Source organism: Macrobrachium rosenbergii, chromosome 5 (assembly GCF_040412425.1).
Source record: "Macrobrachium rosenbergii isolate ZJJX-2024 chromosome 5, ASM4041242v1, whole genome shotgun sequence".
NCBI classification, from domain to species: domain Eukaryota; kingdom Metazoa; phylum Arthropoda; class Malacostraca; order Decapoda; family Palaemonidae; genus Macrobrachium; species Macrobrachium rosenbergii.
The window spans coordinates 46453310-46473993 of record NC_089745.1 but is presented as its reverse complement, the minus strand read 5'-3'; the positions used below and the strand labels follow the sequence as shown (position 1 = coordinate 46473993).

At 38.8% G+C, this 20684-nt stretch overlaps 1 protein-coding gene across 1 annotated transcript in view; it reads right to left on the bottom strand.

Moving 5' to 3' along the window:
* The window catches only part of Crk (Crk proto-oncogene, adaptor protein), a 116789-nt gene that overhangs the window by 82621 nt on the left and 13484 nt on the right, over positions 1-20684 (bottom strand). Inside the window, exon 2 of the mRNA XM_067104210.1 lies at positions 19329-19673. Within this exon, the coding sequence (XP_066960311.1) occupies positions 19329-19372 (44 nt within the window). The 5' untranslated portion in view covers positions 19373-19673. The remainder of the gene's footprint in view (positions 1-19328; positions 19674-20684) is intronic.

The following is a 20684-nucleotide window of genomic DNA, read 5'->3' as shown; positions in this document are numbered from 1 at the left end:
TGATACAAGAGCAATAAAAATTGAGTACACAAAACTTTGAAGTAAAAAAGGAGAGAGAGAGAGAGAGAGAGAGAGAGAGAGAGAGAGAGAGAGAGAGAGAGAGAGAGAGAGAGAGGTGAATTTCAATCACTGGAAAATGTAACAACGGAATTTTTGCTAAAAAAAAAATCATCACCAAAAAAAGTAATATCGAAGGGGGAGAGACACAGAACAGCAAATTTACACACACACACATATATATGTGTATAGGTGTATGTGTAATGAAAATTTTAAAAATCATGACAAAAAAAAAAAAAGGTATAAAACGCCATCAATTTCATCCAACGTCCTCTCCCTGCAAGAGCAAACTAATTGCATAATGACCGGAAATACATCGACCTGGCAACAACACACAGGCGCGCTCGTGCACACGCAGACGGACACGGACACACACACACACATACACACACAGAGTCAACCACTTCGCTTAATGAAACAAGCAATAATGTAGGCCCGACTTCCATCCATACAAGATACCCGTCTCTCCCTATACCTCACAACATCCATTAAGAGTAAGAGAGAGAGAGAGAGAGAGAGAGAGAGAGAGAGAGAGAGAGAGAGAGAGAGAGAGAGAGAGAGAGCAAGGGTGCTCTATGCCTTTCAAAGCACAGACCCGTGTTAGCACCGACAAGCAACTTTTCTATAAAAAAAATTGGAGCTCAAAAGTATTATGAATCTATATATAATTCCTTCATAATTATCCTTGACTTCCCGTGTTCAGAGCACGATAAAATAACTCTCTGAGAACATACCATGTGTTTTTCTTTAGGGAAAAATAAATATGTAAAATTTAATAAATACTTCAACTGATTCGCAAAAATCTGCATACTGTCCCAGTCCCGTAAGAAAGTGATTGCAAGTCAAGTACATACGGAAAACTAAACTATACTTATTTCTCCAGTTCTTCCCGACCAAATATCTAGCCTGTTTCCGTTCTCGCTAGTTTCCCTAGTGTGCATGTGTTTACACAGTTCCGTAAATGTATAAACAAGTCGCTCAAAACACTCGATGCTGCTTTACTGTCTCGGTTTTGAATTCCTCACATCTCCTGGATACCAAAGCTATTAACACGTTACAAAAGAAAACACTCCAAACTAAAATTATTTTCTCTCTCTCTCTCTCTCTCTCTCTCTCTCTCTCTCTCTCTCTCTCTCTCTCTCTCTCTCTCTCTCTACCCTTTTCTTCCTCCCAGTCTTTCCCTTCCTATAAGGAAAAAACGAGATGAAAACGAACAAGAGCAAATCCATATCACCGAAGTTTCATTACGTATTAGAGAGAGAGAGAGAGAGAGAGAGAGAGAGAGAGAGAGAGAGAGAGAGAGAGAGAAAAAAAAATTTTCTAAGCGGAACCGAGGAGGCGTGACCCCATCAGTTTATATGCCTCGCCATAAAATGTAAACAAACTACTCCTTGGCTTGTACACCTCAAGGTTTTACTGTATATACCATTCGCCTTACAACACTCCTAGACGAAGCCTGTCTTCACACAATACCAGGCTACATCTCTCTCTCTCTCTCTCTCTCTCTCTCTCTCTGTGTGTGTGCTACGATCACTGAATGGTGATGGCTTTATGACCTATGCAACGACGTCGTAAAAAATGGGACTAGAGACCATTACCCATCACAGGTCAGACCGATGACGAGAGAGAGAGAGAGAGAGAGAGAGAGAGAGAGAGAGAGAGAGAGAGAGAGAGAGAGAGAGAGAGCGAGCTTGGGTGCATTATCATGCCTTTGGTTGTAATTCGATATCTATTCTCATAACATCAGGCTGAAATTCAGAAACTTTCGAGCTCGTCCACGTTTAAATTTGTCTGATTCAGTACCATCTCTCTACAAAGCTTAGCAGAGATTGAAAATTGAAACAATTCAATATGTCTTAGTTCTTCACTGCCAAAATATTTTACATCATAGTTTTATAATTATCTGAGCCTCTAAGAAATACCAAACCACACCGACTAACACACGCTTATGAAGATCTGTAATGAGTGTCAACTGAAGAAAAGTTAACCAGGTGTTCGTACTATCAACGATAAGAATAATACCTTATAATAAAAAAACTAATAAATCAAGAAATAAATATATAGTCCAAAATCCTAATCAAGAAAATGCTCAAAAAGAGTTCCCCCTCTGCCACCCGATTAGCCAGCATCTTTATGCGATCATTCGTCCGTAAGTAATTAACGCCAAAGAGACAAGCTATTCCCAACCACTTAAAGGGACTGAATAATTAAAGCCGAAGCCAGAACCACGGCCTTAGCCATTGCTTTCGGTGCCTCTTTCCCTGACGACACTACCCACCGGCCCTACAACCAAAAAGGAAACCTTTATAACTTACGTTACTGGCACCTGTTGGCACCTGTGCCGACGATGGTATCAGGCAAGTGCATTCCTGTCCTCACCTCAGGAGTTAAAAAACGGAGAATGAGTCAGGAAATTGGCTTGTTAGGTGCCAGCACGAGGCCACGTACATACAGAAAAAGAGAATGAACTTAGATTTCATCGCATCTAGACCCATTAACTACAAGAATTTCCTCAGTAATGGTATTTCATTGACTACTAGTATTTTTATCCCAGTATACAAAGCATGGAATGTCTAACAGTACCCGCATACACAGACGAGAGAGAGAGAGAGAGAGAGAGAGAGAGAGAGAGAGAGAGAGAGAGAGAGAGAGAGAGAGAGAGAGAGAGACTTGGTATTCCAAGAAGTACATAAATTTAGAACTTCATTCCCCTCTTGCATCCAAAACAGATCTTTCTTATAATAGGTTATTACAGCTACCATATCATCTTAATATATGAAACGCACTGCATACCCATATACATTACGTCTTTCTCTTTTTGACACAAATCGTCGAAGAGTAATGGACTCCACGTTCAACTATCACAAAATTTTGAACAAGAAAACGCAGGGCAACGTTATTCACCTGATAAAAGTTCGATGCAATTGCAAGATTACTTACGTACGTCAATAAAGGAGAAAATGATAACGCACCAATAGAAGCTGTTAAGATGATTCTTTTGTGGAAACAGTTGTACTAATGGTTACGTAAACCTCATATAATTTAGGTACCATGCATAAAACATACACATTACGTATTTCACACACAGTAGCCTATAAAGAAGTGAAAGTTGTAACGTACATGAAATGTTAACTTATAACAACCATATATTTATAACATTTTGTATATAATTACCTTACCATGCATGTGTATCCATACACATATTCTGGCAAAAATATTTTCCAGCCTTTCAGAAGCTGGAGTTTAATCATAAATCCAGATATACAAAATCTTACCTGTTGTCAGCGAAAGCTAGCAAAAATTGCTACCGTGTAATGACACGAATAATCACCCTAAAATAGATCGTGTTTTTCGCTGTCATTTTTCCAAATCCCCTTCCCTCCGAGTGATTGCTTATTACTACTGCGTTGTGACCGAGTGCAATGTTCCATCAGATGCATTTGTGTGTGTGTGTGTGTGTGTGTGTGTGTGTATGTGTTTCCATGCCGTGTTAATAGTCGCGTTATATCTTATAATTTTACAACAGTTTCAGTTGTTTTATCGTATGGCTGGCAAAAGTAAATTTAGTGTAGGCTCATTTTAGTTACACTAAGAACCTTTTGGTTTACGTATTTTTTTTTTACCACAGACTTCATAAGTCTTTAATCCATTTGAATCATCAGCTAAATGGGCATCTTAAGTATGAAACAGTAACGTTTTCGTTCAACCAAACGTTTGCACCCCCTTAACTAGGTAACATGAGCTGCAGAATCCTAGCAACAGTTCAGAGAAGTCTTGTAAGTCAAAGTAAGTTATTTCTAAAAACTGACAATGAGGCATAAGAAAAACAATAGATAAACGAGAGAGAGAGAGAGAGAGAGAGAGAGAGAGAGAGAGAGAGAGAGAGAGAGAGAGAGAGCCAAGCCCACCAACACCCTAGACTGAGTGTTATTATCCGGAGACTGTTTACGTAATCAATGTTTATAAGGAGACTCGTTCCATTATCATAGATAATATTCTGCTTTACAACCTATATAGAGCGAAATTTTGCTGGTCTCACAGATATTCGAACTGCATGATAAGTGGATTTACTACAGGGTGACCTATTCTGAAGCTTAATGTAAGCCTATACCTTCAATTCTATATTTAGCATATCCTTTTGGAAGTCAAACCCCATCCCTTTCCCAACTGCAATTACACACATACAACGGGATCGAAAAAGAACCATTACATAATCTATTTACTTAATTAACAAACTGGCGTCGCAACGACGAAGGTCACAGTGTTACACTCCAGTTCACCGACTCCAAAGTGACGTTATTTTAAGCAACTGAACCAGATGGTTAGAAAGTGACCTATAGAACCTAATATAATTCAAAATTAAAAACAAAATAATGCTAACGTAGTAATCTCTCTCTCTCTCTCTCTTTAACACGACTTATCCACCCCTCTCCTCTCTTTCTCTCTCTCTCTGTCCATTCCATTATCGCACTCCCCAAAATTAATGGGTCCTCTGCGATATCTCCCTCTCGCATTCGCCTTCCCCCTAGACTTAACAACATGCAACCCTCAACTCCCTAACCCCCAAAACAATAATGGGTAAGGTAATATCCGCCCGTAAGACGTATACAGATAAGGAGCAAATTTCCATTCCTCGGGTATCGATGCATTTATCTGGCTCGTTCCTTCAACGTCTTGCTTTACAACGAGGCTTGCCTATCGTCACACTTAATCCCCGCGTCCACTTTTATGTATTACTGTAAGTGTTACTCTGCCAGTTTTTTATCGGTAAAGAATTTGGCGTCGATTCATGTACTTACTGACCTTTCTTATACAGATACATTTTCTGTTTTGTCGGTCAAATTGTTTGGTGCAAATTCACTAATGAGCATACAAATCTTGTATGTGTCGAATGTATAGGCTGCTCACCATTATTTCAGTAAAGAGTGTTTACATATTAATCAGATTTTCTTCAAAACTCTAGGTCTCTGAAGATTTTTCTGCATGTTTCTCAACTTTTCCACTACTTTCTTATGTTTGCGAGTTACCTGTCAATTTTTCTCCACGTCTCTTCGTCCCACGCTACCCAAATTACCTTTTAATGTATTTTTACCCTTTAACACCTTCTTTAACGTAATAATAGTCAGCCTGAAAGTTAAAGTTAATTTTCTTCCACCTGTAAGATTGCCAACATCTCTGCTAAACTATGTAGTAGTCTGTCGATATCTTTTCTTACTGCCGACAACAAGATTAGTCTCCTAATCACGCACATGAATTACTTAGGTAATACAATACTGCATGTAAATGCGACCAATTCGCACGCACATCTGATTCCGAGCACATGCATGAATATGCGCACACATCCAGCTGACGCAAATGCTGAGTCTGCTTATACAATAGACTAATCCGGCAAAGCATCGTGCAAAGCCACAATAATAAAACACTTTACGAGAGCAATTCCAAGCATAGCCCGGGTGCTTCCTACTACTTTCGCATTAGCTAAATTATACTTTTACCTTCACTTCAAAAATTATGACAAAACATAACGGACAACTTTCACTGCGGAAGAATTCCCACGTCTCTGAAGAAGTTAATGACGACAACAACAAACATTACCATAGCTACAATTACTATACTAGTAATCATATAAAGGTAACATGTCGGCATAACACACAAAAAATGTGTAAACTCATGTAGACGCCAACGACCTTACAATTGTGGGCAAGGTGCGAAGTGAGGAGGAACTAGGCTATATAACCACTTTGGAATCCATAATGATCAAACTGACCATTCCAACACTCAACAACCAATCATCGCCAACACAGCTGTTTATTGCTTGATGGTTTTATTTTTTTTTTAACCCCGTGTGTCTTTTTCATTTATGTTGTCCTTTACGTCAGTCTAGCCTTCACTACCAATATGGGTTGGTATTCTGTGCCACTTTGCTGTTATTTGTCTTCCCCTTTTCATTCTTTTTTGCTCTCTGTTCTGCCTAAGACAAATAAGTTGATAAATAAATTTTGTATATACCTTTCACATTATATATACAAGTATTTATTGTTTTTAACCGCTTTTTCCGCCTTGAAAACGCATCAAGCGATGTGAAACTCCGGCTCTTGAATAAATGTATGCAATGAAAACGACTTTCCATGAACTCTTGATCGCATAACACAATAAATGTAAACCGAGGGTGAAAATCATTGACTGCTTTACAAAAAATGACACGTTACATCATTTATCAATTGCGAGAGAGAGACCTTACCTTACAGACCTTACAATTCGTTCGGGTTGCCCCAGGTCCCTCAGTGTGAGGCACCTTTGATGTCTACCAGAGAGTTGCTAACGCATCTTCCGGTATATTTTGCATCTTCCAGTCTTGGATGGTCTGGGATGCATCTTAGATATTTGTCGAGCTTATTCTTAAACACATCTACGCTCACTCCTGTTATGTTCCTCAGATGAGCTGGTAGCGCATTGAATAGACGCTGCATTATCGATGCTGGTGCGTGGTGGATTAATGTCCTGTGTGCTTTCCTTAATTTTCCTGGTATAGTTTTTGGCACTATTAATCTACCTCTGCTTGCTCTTTTGATAATTTTAGTTCCATGATGTTTTCGGTAATTCCTTCTATCTGTTTCCATGCTTGAATTACCATGTAGCGTTCTCTTCTCCTTTCAAGACTATATAAATTTAAGAATTGTAGTCTTTCCCAGTAGTCAAGGTCCTTAACTTCTTCTATTCTAGCTGTAAATGACCTTTGTACACTCTCTATTTGTGCAATATCCTTTTGGTAGTGTGGGTACCATATTATATTGCAATATTCAAGTGGACTACGATGCGTACGTTTTATAAAGCATAATCATGTGTTCAGCTTTTCTAGTTTTGAAGTGCCGAACAACATTCCCATTTTTGCTTTGCATTTTGCCAATAGAATTGCTATTTGATCATTGCATAACATATTCCTATTCAACATCACACCAAGGTCTTTAACTGCTTCCTTGTTTGTGATTGTCTCATTATTAGGTCCTTTATATGCATATAGCATTCCTACTTTATCACCATAGTTCATTGATTCAAATTTATCAGAGTTAAATACCATCCTATTTATCTCTGCCCATTTATATATTTTGTTTAGGTCTCTTTTGTAGCGAGTTCCTATCTTCATCACAAGCAATTTCTCTACTTATTCTTGTGTCATCTGCGAAAACTTCTTACTACTGAGTCCTTAACATTACTGTCTATGTCTGCAATCATAATCACAAACAGCAATGCAGCTAACACCGTACCCTGTGGTACACCGGATATTACCGTAGCTTCATCCGATTTCTCATCGTTTGCAATCACTATCTGTTTTCTATTTTGCAAAAATTCTTTTATCCATCTTCCTACTTTGTCAACAATGTTATGTTTTCTAATTTTTTTCGCTAATATATTATGATCTACCTTGTCAAAAGCTTTTGCAAAGTCTAGGTAAACCACATCTGTATCTTTTCATTTATCATATTTTTATATATGCTTTCATGATGGACTAACAGTTGGGTTTGTGTACTTTTTCAGGTACAAAACCATGTTGTCCTATATTGAACAATCTATTTTCATTAAATGTTTCATTATATTTTTTCATTACCCTTTCATATACTTTCATAATATGAGATGTCAGACTCACAGGCCTATAATTACTTGCCTCTAGTCTTGAACCACTTTTGAAAGTAGGAGTAATATATGCTAATTTATGCTCATCATAAATCTTGCCTGTATCTATACTTTGCCTTAATAATATTGCTAGCGGCTTTGCGATTGAATGAACCACTTTCTTTAACAATATGGCAGGTACTCCATCTGGTCCTGCTGCTGATCCATTTTTAATTTCATTAATAGCCTGCACAATATCGGCTTCTGTAATATCTATATCTGATAAGTATTCAGTATTTTCATCTCTTATTTCTGTATCATTATCTTCATTGTCAATTCTAGGTGTAAATTCACTCTTATATCTTTCTGCTAATATGTTACATATTTCCTTTTTTTCATTCGTTAATCGCCCTTCAATTCTTAGAGGGCCTATTTCTACTCTTATTTTATTCATCTTTTTGCATATGAATAAAAAATTTTAGGTTTTGCTTGATATTTTGTAGTGTCATTTCTTCTAGGTTCCATTTTTCATTTTCTTTTGATTGTATAATCTTTTGTTCTGCATTTTCTATCTTACTTTTTAGTTCCATCACTTTCCATGCATTCTTTTCTTTTGCAAGAGCTTTTTTCCACTTTCTAATTTTCTGGAACAAGATCCTTCTGTCTCTTGGAATTCGTGACTGATGCTTACTTTTTTTTCTTGGTATATATTTTTCCACTATTTCCTCTAATATTTTATATAATATATCGGTATTTACCTGTATATCATCACTTACAAATATGTTTTCCCATTCTTTGTTTAATTCTTCATTTATTTTTGACCAATTTATATTCTTACTATAGAAATTGTATTTTCCATATCCTTCCCATTTTTTCGTCTCTTGCTTTTCTTTGTTTTCGTATGTTCTGGAACGGACTGTTAATTCTATGACATTATGGTCCGAAATACTCGTGTTATATACTATTATTTCTTTAACATAGTTCACCTCATTCACAAATACTAGGTCTAAAATATTATCCTTTCTTGTTGGTAGGTGATTTATTTGCTGAATGTTATGTTCTAGTAGCATATCTAATAGCTTTTCAAATTGCCTCTTATCTTCTGCACTACTATTGCTCTCTTTTTATATGTATAAATACAACCACAGTCTCCTATTCGTTCTTTCCATTCTACAAAAGGAAAGTTAAAGTCTCCGTTAGGAGTATAGTCCAGTCCTTGTGATTTCTACATATTTCATCCAGTTTTTCAATTATTATGTCAAACTCTTTAGTATTAGGGGTCTATATATTACAATGTTCACTAATTTTTCAGATTCAAATTCTACCGCTATTAATTCACATTCTGTGTTACTATATTTCTCACAGATTTTTCCTTGATTGGCATCTCTCCCATATATCGCGGTTCCCCCTGATTTCTATTTTTTCTATCTGATCTATAAGTTTGGAAACCCTTTATCTGGTCATCATTACCAGTCTCTTGGGAATACCAGGTTTCACTTATATTCAATATTTCTATTTTTTCATTTTGGGTTAGTTCTTCTAAGAACTCTATCTTTCTTTTGAGTTACTCAAAACTAGACCCTCTTGCGTTCATCACTATGATTGTTTGCATATTATCTCCATTATCTAATATGGGTAATAATAAGGATTTTCCCATGTCTCTTTCCTGTTCTGATATGTTGATCTTTTTCATTTCCAGAAATTCGTACATTAAAAATCCAACTTTTCCATTATATTTGTTCTTCCAGCTTCATATTTATTCACTTTGTGCATAAACCTGCACTTATCTCCATATCTGCACCATCCCCTTGCATCATAGATACATTGCTTGTTCCTTGTGCTATATCTAGGTGCTGATGGCTCATATCGTGGTGCTGACTTTTCATAATGTGTTGTTGGCTTGCTTTTGCCTTCATCACATGATCTTTGTTCTTTTCTTTATTTGTTTCATTTTTTCCTTGGTTTTTATATGTATTTTATTTTTTTATTTTGATTTTGGTCTTTCATGGCTACAGGATGCATGTACCTACATTTCTTATTAAACCTACATCCATTTCCTTCTTTCCAGTTTCTACATATTTTTGGATGTAGATCTCTGCATTCCTCTTCATAGCCATCTAGATATGCACATTTGCCATAGATCTCATAATTGTGACATATCTTGGGATGTTTGTAATAACATCTTTCACCAAACCTGCAATTCCCTCTTTTCAAAAGGGTGCATACTGTGTCTTTCTTTTCTTTTCTTTTTTCTTGTTCATTCCCCTCAGTATGGAGATCCGGGTACAACCTCTTTGGGATTTTATTTTGATTTATCAGGTCATAATTTATTTCTTCATATGTATGTTGCTGTATTGCCTCATATGTAGAATCTATGAGTTTCTCTGCATCCATACTATTATCCTGTTCTTTGTTTTCATTAATCTTTTCTCTCTCTTCAGTCTTATTTTCTTCTCTATTTTCCTCTTCTTCCTCTTCTTCATCTTCTTCATCCTCCACAATCTGTACATTAAGTCTTGATTTAATGACCTTGTCTATCCATACTAGACATGTTGAGCAAAATATTTTTGTGTCCTTATTTCTATTTTGCTCAACTTCAGCACATGACGGGTGTGTCGATGCACGTGGCAAGCATAGCATTTCCTAATCAGGTTTTGTGGATTTACAATGCTATACCACACTCTACATAGTTTACATGCTTTAGGCATCCGTTTGCCTATTGCATCAATCAATATATTCACTAATTCCACCTTACTTATTTTCTTTGATGGAATGTGTTGATTTTTGTAGATTTTCTTTATAAGTCTTTTGATAACTTGAACTTTCATTGGTATCTCTTCTATTATTTTCATTATATTTTCTACAGATTTGCTCCAGCTTGAAGGATCGTATCCTTTCAATATGTCTGTGAATGATTTCACATCTTTTTGGTCAATGCTGCAATTAATCTCCATGATCAGCAAACCAAGTTCCCTTCCTGCCAATTCATCGTATTGAATATCACCGATGCAAGAGAGAGAGAGAGAGAGAGAGAGAGAGAGAGAGAGAGAGAGAGAGAGAGAGAGAGAGAGAGAGAGAGAGAGAGTTAACATCTCAACTTGCTACAGATTATAGCAAGCATATGTCAGTCTCATTTCTCACTCTCTAAAACGCTAAGGATAAAGAACAGTCAACGTGTATTTTTCTCCTTCACCTGTTTCCTGTTATTGTTATTGTTAACGACACTTGTCGCAGCTATCAAGATAAGATAACGTTTCATTTTATTGTGAAGGCCTGTTTCTTTAGTAATGATGACACACACACACACACACACACACACACACACACACACACACACACATACATACATACATACATACATACATACATACATATATATATATATATATATATATATATATATATATATATATATATATATATATATATATATATAACAAGAGAGAGAGAGAGAGAGAGAGAGTATAAGTATATATACATACCACAGACACCCTCACATTTCCACGTCACCTCTCTTTCAGCACGCGTTACGACGCTTCCTGAATAGAAAGACCCTTCAGGTCCAATAATTCTTCCACCCTACCTAACCCAGTCACAACATTCTTCGTATGTGAATGGAATCAGGGCGAATGAGATACAATAAAAAAACTACCAACGGTTTCTAAACTGCAAAGCTTCTCTGTCTGTTTGCTTTACCTAATCCATGTCATTCCACTATTAATTCAGACAGCAGATTTTCAGTACTCTTCTCTCATCCTACAATCAACTTTCCTATTTATTTCCAAATGGTTGTGGCAATCAACAGCTTCCATTCCTCCACCATTCATATTAACATTCACCGCTACACCTTCCTTTATTCCCTTTACCCTCTCAAATTTACTCTCAACTTTCTCCTCTTGCATATACTTCCAAATCCCTTTCACCGGTTTCTGCAGTTTGTCTTCGCTACCCGCAACTAATACTAAAACCATCTGCAATCATCAACCACTCCACTCACTCCTCCTTTCTCAGATTCGCTCATTGCTCTATCGCTAAAGACATCGCCTAGCCAGGCAAACAAAATACATCCCGAACCAGCATGTAAATACTAGTTACAGTAGTCAAATAATAAATGTGACAGTGGCTTTTACGTCTTTTTCTGAATCCATCCATTTTAGGGAAAAATTATATGTGTGATATATATATACAGTATATATGTGTGTATTATGTATGTATGCATGCACGTGTGTGTATATATATACAGTATATATATATATATATATATATATATATATATATATATATATATATATATATATATATATATATATATATATATATATATATATATATATATATATATATAATTATATATATACATATATATTATTATATGAATGTCAAAATAATTTGCAAAATCCTTAAAACTCTATATCCTGGACCTCCGTTTAGTACAGGTTACAAGATATTTTCTTAAAGCGTATGCTGCATTTCACCTGGCCATACACAGAACACACGACCTTCCAGACATATGGCATATGAAAAAATAAAATCATCAAATAACTTGTCATAAATATATAAGGTTAACTGGTCTATTAACCTCGTACCAAGAATGAACAGCTCATGGAAAACAGGCTTCAAAAGCGCAACTTACAGCAGAACAACAGCAACAAAAATATTAATCACGATGATTACAATTATAATAGCAACAATACCATGCGTAAAAAAGGCCGCATACAAAACAAATTCTTGCAATTTCCGCCTCCATGCCCGAAACGACGCTGATTCGAGAGAATGATGTGTATTTTAAACTCTTACGTCATCGACGAGCAGGGGCGGGACGGGGATTATGGAAGAAATGTTCAGGGGACTGGGGAGGGGGAAAGGGGCAACTTCGAAAGGAAGCTAGGCAATGCATTCCGACAATTCCATTCTTAGTGGCACTCAAGTTTTTTGGGAGGAGGGAAGGGAGGGGAAGCTCCGGGCGTCACTTGGGAAGGAGGGAGGGAGGGAGGGAGAGACAGTCGTAGAGGGAAAGGTTTCTGGTCGGGGAGATGACTTGGGCGTAGAGAGATTTTAAGGGCCAATGCTAATCATTCAAATGGCTTTTTTGTTTCTCTTCTGCAATGTGTGCTTGTTTGAGAGAGAGAGAGAGAGAGAGAGAGAGAGAGAGAGAGAGAGAGAGAGAGAGAGAAAATTAAAGCAAAGTGAAAGTGGGGGAGAAAAAATGGGGAGTCAGGACACAAAGGATTAAAACAATAGACTCTCCTCATCTCTCTCCAGCTCTCGTATGGGAAAATGACGTTGCAAGATCAAAAATCTGAAACACAAAAAGAACCAACTGTGTGTGTGTGTGTGTGTGTGTGTGTGTGTGTGTGTGTGTGTGTGTGTGTGTGTGTGTGTGCGTGCGTGCGTGCGCGCGCGCGCGCGCAATCCATATTGCTAATTGTCAGAGTATGAATATAAATACTTATAAAATAATAAAAAATAACCCATGAAATGAAATTTTCAAACAAATTCAGAGGTGCTGACAAAAATATTATTTCCAAAGACTTTCAACTAATATTAAAAAGGAGAGAGAGAGAGAGAGAGAGAGAGAGAGAGAGAGAGAGAGAGAGAGAGAGAGAGAGAGAGAGAGAGAGAGAGGGTGGGGGATACCTATTGACAACTGGATATTCAGACAATTCTAGGTTCTTGGGGGAATTATCTCAACATGTCTTTTTTCCTTGAAGAAAAAGATTTTAAAAGAATTCCACCATTAATCCCACTACTTTTAGAGATGATGATGATGAAGAGAGAGAGAGACAGAAAGAGAGAGGAATCAAATAAAAATCTTTATGTCCATTTTACAATGGTTATTCTACATGTAAGTATTCTAAAAATATATAGGCCCTACAGCGTCCACAGACAAAATATACAAATAGGCCTATATACAATTATTATCGCAAAACAAACGGACGTGGCCGTACCCTACTCCAAAAGAGAGAGAGAGAGAGAGAGAGAGAGAGAGAGAGAGAGAGAGAGAGAGAGAGAGAGAGAGAGAGAGAGATTATTAATGTATTGGAAAAAATAACCTAAAACTAAGCCATATATTCAACATGTTTCAGGAGAGATGCAATATCTACCTACCTATCTATCTACTCATTTATATAAACCAGTAGAGTGCATAGCTTCGTAAACATTCACATTCGATTACTTGTAAAATAATGAGACACGAGGGATCCTTTCAAGTCCCTTCTAAAAAAAAACAAAAACAAAAAAAATAAATAAAAAGAAACGAGGTAAAGGACCCACGATCCACATACATAAGGATAATGACAGATGCAGGAGGAGGCGAATAACACGAGCGATGACGAGACTGGAAGAAGAGCCAGAGGGGAGAGAGTTGAGGAAAAAATCCATGTACAGAGAGAGAGAGAGAGAGAGAGAGAGAGAGAGAGAGAGAGAGAGTGGGGGGGTATATTTCTAATCTATGAAAAACGGATATGCAATGTCATCAACGACATAGTTAAATAATCTGATGAAAACAACAGCCCTCGAAAAATTAGGGAAAAAGTGAAAATTAAAGAACATTAAAAGAAAACGAATTTTTATGACGTGACACGACTCCAAAGGAAGGGGACATCCTGTCGTAGAGGAGGATGTACTACTGAAAATAACCGCAAAGACTACGGTAAAATATCCAAGGTGTTTCACCAGAATAAAAATTCAAAATTCAAACTGAATTAAAATACACATAAAAAATAAAATAATTGAATATTAAGCGATATATAATTGAATATTAAGTGATACACAATCTAAAATCTAATGACTCATAAAAACCAAACAAAAAAATAACAGCCCTTAAAAATAAGGCTGTCTAAACTTTAAAAAAATATTTCCATAATCAGAGAGAGAGAGAGAGAGAGAGAGAGAGAGAGAGAGAGAGAGAGAGAGAGAGAGAGAGAGACTTGCTATTAACGGAAGACAGATATTCTGATATAAATAAAATGCATACAGCGACGAGTCCAAGACACGGACGAAATCTGAAGAAACAAAGGAGAGAGAGAGAGAGAGAGAGAGAGAGAGAGAGAGAGAGAGAGAGAGAGAGAGAGAGAGAGAGAGAGAGACTCATGAGCACAGCCCAGGGAACGCCTAAACCTCCCCCCCCCTACTTTATCTTTCATTACCCCCAGGGTGCCTTAAAGAACGCCGTGCTTCGGGACAACGCGGCGATACCTGGGAGTTTTATAGTCTCCTTCCTCTTCTCTCTAAACATCTTCCTCGTCTCTTCACTGAGAAACAAGAACACCTCGTCTTGTCTTCTCACCCAGGTACGAAAATGATGCCCACCTGACATCGTCTCACTCAAAATAAGAAGGGTATATTCAATGGGAACATGAATGACCCTTGTAAGGAACAGCATCATGTCGAGTACATTAAACACAATTAGAAGATAAATATACGGTGTATGTATTTATATGTATGTATGTAGGTATATATATATATATATATATATATATATATATATATATATATATATATATATATATATATATATATATATATATATATATATATATATATCACATTACTAAAAATGAAGAAATAAGAGACGGATAATGTTTGACAAACGAATCATGCGTTTAAGTGAAGGACTGTAGGTCGAAAGGCCTTGCAGCACTCCACTGTTTCTCTCTCCTTCGTGGATTTTGTCTTTATTTATATATTCACCACATTCCATATTTCCGTGATTCAGTTATACATACATATATATGTGTATGCTAATACGATTATTACATGGCTAACAGCAGTAAAACTAAATTTCCTAATCAGCTTTACAACAAGCTATTGTATATAATGGTATTCACAAGACTTTTTGCTTCCAGCTAGGGTATAGAATGGTATTATCTCTCCATTTTCAACGGCAAGCCAATGTCGCACCAAAAATTTTTTCAAGAACCTACAACTTGCATTCGGGTTTGTCAGAAGACCTCCCTCGTCAGGAAGCCCTTCTTCAGAAGTCATAGCTCGTTTCCTATCAGAAGATGTCCCTAGACAGGAAGCCCTTTTCCAGAAGTCATAGGTAGATTCCTGTCAGAAGATCTCCCTCGTCCAGAAGCCATTTTCCAGAAGTTATAGGTCGATTCCTGTCAGAAGATCTCCCTCGTCAGGAAGCCCTTTTCCAGAAGTAATAGGTCGATTCCTGTCAGAAGATCTCCCTCGTCAGAAAACCTTTTTCCAGAAGTCATAGGTTGATTCCTGTCAGATTTCCCTCGTCCAGAAGCCCTTTTCCCGAAGTCATAGGTCGATTCCTGTCAGAAGATTTCCCTCGTCAGGAAGCCCTTTTCCAGAAGTCATAGGTAGATTCCTGTCAGAAGATCTCCCTCGTCCGGAGGTCCTTTTCCAGAAGTCATAGGTCGATTCCTGTCATAAGATCTCCCTCGTCAGGAAGCCCTTTTCCAGAAGTCATAGGTAGATTCCTGTAAGATCTCCCTCATCCAGAAGCCCTTTTCCAAAAATCATAGGTCGATTCCTGTCAGATGATTTTAGCCCTTTTCCAGGAGTCATAGGTCGATCCCTGTCAGATCTCCCTCGTCAGGAGGCCCTTTTCCAGAAGCCATAGATCGATTCCTGTCAGAAGATCTCCCTCATCAGGAGGCCCTTTCCCAGAAGTCAAAGGTCGATTCCTGTCAGAAGATCTCCCTCGTCAGGAGGCCATTTTCCAGAAGTCATGAGTCGATTCCTGTCAGAAGATGTCCCTCGTCCTGAAGCCCTTTTCCAGAAGTCATAGGTCGATTCCTGTCAGAAGATCTCCCTCGTCCGGAAGCCCTTTTCCAGAAGTCATAGGTCGACTCCTGTCAGAAGATCTCCATCGTCCGGAAGCCCTTTTCCAAAAGTCATAGGTAGATTCCTGTCAGAAGATCTCCCTCATCCGGAAGCTATTTTCCAGAAGTCATAGGTCGATTCCTGTCAGAAGATTTCCCTCGTCAGGAAGCCATTTTCCAGAAGTCATAGGTAGATTCCTGTCAGATTTCCCTCGTCAAGAAGCCCTTTTCCAGAAGTCATAGGTAGATTCCTGTCAGAAGATGTCCCTTGTCAGGAGGCACTTTTCCAGAAGTCATAGGTCGATTCCTGTCAGGAGATCTCCCTCGTCCGGAGGCCCTTTTCCAGAAGTCATAGGTAGATTTCTGTCAGATCTCCCTCGTCCAGAGGCCCTTTTCCAGAAGTCATAGGTAGATTTCTGTCAAATCTCCCTCGTCCAGAGGCCCTTTTCCAGAAGTCATAGGTCGATTCCTGAGATTAGATCTCCCTCGTCAGGAGGCCCTTTTCCAAAAGTCATAGGTAGATTCCTGTCAGAAGATCTCCCTCGTCAGGAAGCCCTTTTCCAAAAGTCATAGGTCGATTCCTGTCAGAAGATCTCCCTCGTCCGGAAACCCTTTTCCAAAAGTCATAGGTAGATTCCTGTCAGAAGATCTCCCTCGTCAGGAAGCCCTTTTCCAGAAGTCCTAGGTCGACTCCTGTCAGAAGATCTCCTTCACCAGGAAGCCCTTTTCCAGAAGTCATAGGTAGATTCCTGTCAGAAGATCACCCTCGTCAGGTAGCCCTTTTCCAGAAGTCATAGGTCGATTCCTGTCAGAAGATCTCCCTCGTCCGGAAGCCCTTTTCCAAAAGTCATAGGTTGATTCCTGTCAGAAGATCTCCCTCGTCCGGAAGCCCTTTTCCAGGAGTCATAGGTCGATTCCCGTCAGAAGATCTCCCTCGGCCGGAAGCCCTTTTCCAGAAGTCATAGGTAGATTCCTGTCAGGAGATTTCCCTCGTCAGGAAGCCCCTTTCCAGAGGTCATAGGTCGATTCCTGTCAGACGATTTCCCTCGTCTGGAAGCCCTTTTCCAAAAGTCATAGGTCGATTCCTGTCAGAAGATCTCCCTCGTCAGGAAGCCCTTTTCCAGGAGTCATAGGTCGATTCCTGTCAGAAGATCTCCCTCGTCAGGAAGCCCTTTTCCAGAAGTAATAGGTCGATTCCTGTCAGAAGATTTCCCTCGTCAGGAAGCCCTTTTACAGAGATCATAGGTCGATTCCTGTCAGAAGATCTCCCTCGTCCAGAAACCCTTTTCCAGTAGTCATAGGTAGATTCCTGTCAGAAGATCTCCCTTGTCAGGAAGCCCTTTTCCAGAAGTCATAGGCAGATTCCTGTCAAAAGATCTCCCTCGTCATGAAGCCCTTTTCCCGAAGTCATAGGTCGATTCCTGTCAGATTTCCCTCGTCCAGAAGTCCTTTTCCAGTAGTCATAGGTAGATTCCTGTCAGATCTCCCTCGTCAGGAAGCCCTTTTCCAGAAGTCATAGGTAGATTCCTGTCAGACGATCTCCCTCGTCAGGAAGCCTTTCTCCGTCTCTCTTCCTGCTATAGGTGGCTACCACCCCAGCCAGATGACGTGCAAGCACTTCATTTCCTTGATGGTAACTGTTACAAGTTGCGCATTAACAGTTCTGGTGCTACCTAGCGAGGCGGAACGAGAGAGAGAGAGAGAGAGAGAGAGAGAGAGAGAGAGAGAGAGAGAGAGAGAGAGACTAAATCTTGAGTGTTGGTCATTACGGTGTTAATCCACAATAACTTGAGAGCATTTGAAAAATTACCGATGCACTTATAAATAACGTCAAATCGCATTTTTAACGAACTAAAGTCTTGAAAAATCTCTCTCTTGGTTTCGAAAAACAGCATTTTCATTCTTAAGATATTCACATCAATCTGAATGCAATCTATGAGTGTATTTTCTTCCCTTTAGTGGATTAGGCACGGCAATGACGCTAGTGGCGTTTCCCCACCTACGTTCTATTGTGTTGTCATTTTCGATGTTCTGTCTTCGAAATTATACAAATTATATCATAAAAAATGTTAAACAGGTGAAGTATTAAAATTCCAGAACTTGAAAAAAGCATAAGAATAGAATAAAGAGTTCAGTCCAAAGGCCAAGCGCCGGGACCTATGAGGTCATTCAGCGCTAAGAGGGGAAATTGAGAATGAAAAGTTTTGAAAGGTGTAACAGGAGGAAAGAGAATATGAACTTAGATGCAGTACAAGGAATGAAAGGGTTGCACCTAGGGGCCGTAGGGACGCTACAAAGAACCTTCAGTCATACCGTCAGTGCTACGCATGAGGTGTACTGACAGCACTATCCCCCTACGGAGTGAAAAAGCAGAAGACACCTATCCAAGAAGGCTGATATCCAGGGAGTAAATGTGAGGAGTGATTTGACGGGTGGGGTGCTTGGCGGCTTAGTGAAGAAGGGGCTCTCTCCTTTAAACGGGCTTTAGAGAATCCCATACAAATATTGCCCTTCAATTACCATAGTACATGAATGAGGTATGAAGATCAAAACATTCATTCAAAAAATTAGTTCGCAAATATGGGGCAACGTCTTGGAAAGGTTAATGTACCGGTAAATTAATTATTCACAGCACTTGAGCGGCATGGTTCGAGTGTGTGAGCACAAGCGTGCTTGCGTAGGTGCGTACAACGGCACAAATGAACTACAACCGAGAATATAAAAAAAAAGAAGGGAGACAATAATGCATTTTTGCCACAAGACAACAAAGTATGCTTTGGCTAATATCACAATCTACAGTATACGAAAAGATCTAACAATACGCCAATAATCTGTGCTTGCATCAAGCAACAACTCAATCAGGGGCAAACTCACCTCGATCTGTCGTGAGGGTCAAAGGTAGCCGCCATCTTCGCCATACAATTATGTCACAGCGTCCAAAATGATAATCCTTTCCGCCGAGAGCGTCTTCGCAGATTAAAAATAAATAAATCACAGCACTTCAAATCTTCTAGCGAGTTTATTTCCCACAACAAAAAAAAGAAAGAAAAAAAAGAAAGGGGGGGTTCCCTCACCACATCCTTACGACACTTCAGCAAAAAACAGCTGTCTATTTCTATTCGCACTTCTGTGTAACAAACTAAATATAAACCACTTCACTATAACACAGACTCCGATGGACACACTTCACACTTCAGCAGGGTCATGGCGCGTCCCTCACTGAAAAAAGAGAGAAAAACATGTAAATTATCAACTTCGCAATTCGTAATACAAAATAAGAGTACTCAGATGTATAGCTACAGCTCTCACACAAAAATTTAATACATACAAATTAAAAAGCACCTTAGATACGGACGTTACTGAGAGAGAGAGAGAGAGAGAGAGAGAGAGAGAGAGAGAGAGAGAGAGAGAGAGAGAGAGAGAGAGAAATATGTTTGCACTGCAAATTAAATCTCACTTCAGCGCTTTCCTGAATGTGAAAAAAAAGAAAAAATGCCGGGGGGTTGAAAATTAGGTTTATATAAACACTACAAATCCAGAGAGAGAGGAAGAGAGAGAGAGGGGGGGGGGCAGGGCCTGGATGAGCGATCCCACCTGAGGGGTAGCGCCTATCTACAGGTATACTCTCTCTCTCTCTCTCTCTCTCTCTCTCTCTCTCTCTCTCTCTCTCTCTCTCTCTCTCTCCAAGAAATTATAGGTTTAAAATGATACAGCTACAAATACGTGTACAACCAAAACAGCATTAAGCATCATGAAAAATTAAACATTTTATTATGGAAAATAAGTAAAACACATCTTTATATATATACACGAGCTTGTTGGCGCGCGCTATGCGCACTGGAACCCGGGGCTGCTGTCTCCCCTACCCTACCGATCCCCTACCTACCCCGGGGCGGACAAACAGGTTTGCATGAGGAGGTCGATGTCTCCCCTACCCTCCCATTCCCCTACCCACCCCGCCCCAACCCGGAGCGGACAAACCAATTTGCAGGGGGTGGGTGGCTGCGTCATGTCTCCCCTAGCCTTCTGTCACCCGGGGAGGACAAACAAGATCAGATCCTCTTGGATTTTATTATTACACACACACACACACACTATATATATATATATATATATATATATATATATATATATATATATATATATATATATATATATATATATGAATTTTATCACATCAGCGTGATTCATATACAAGCAGTAAGCTACAAACATCCTCGGAAATAATAT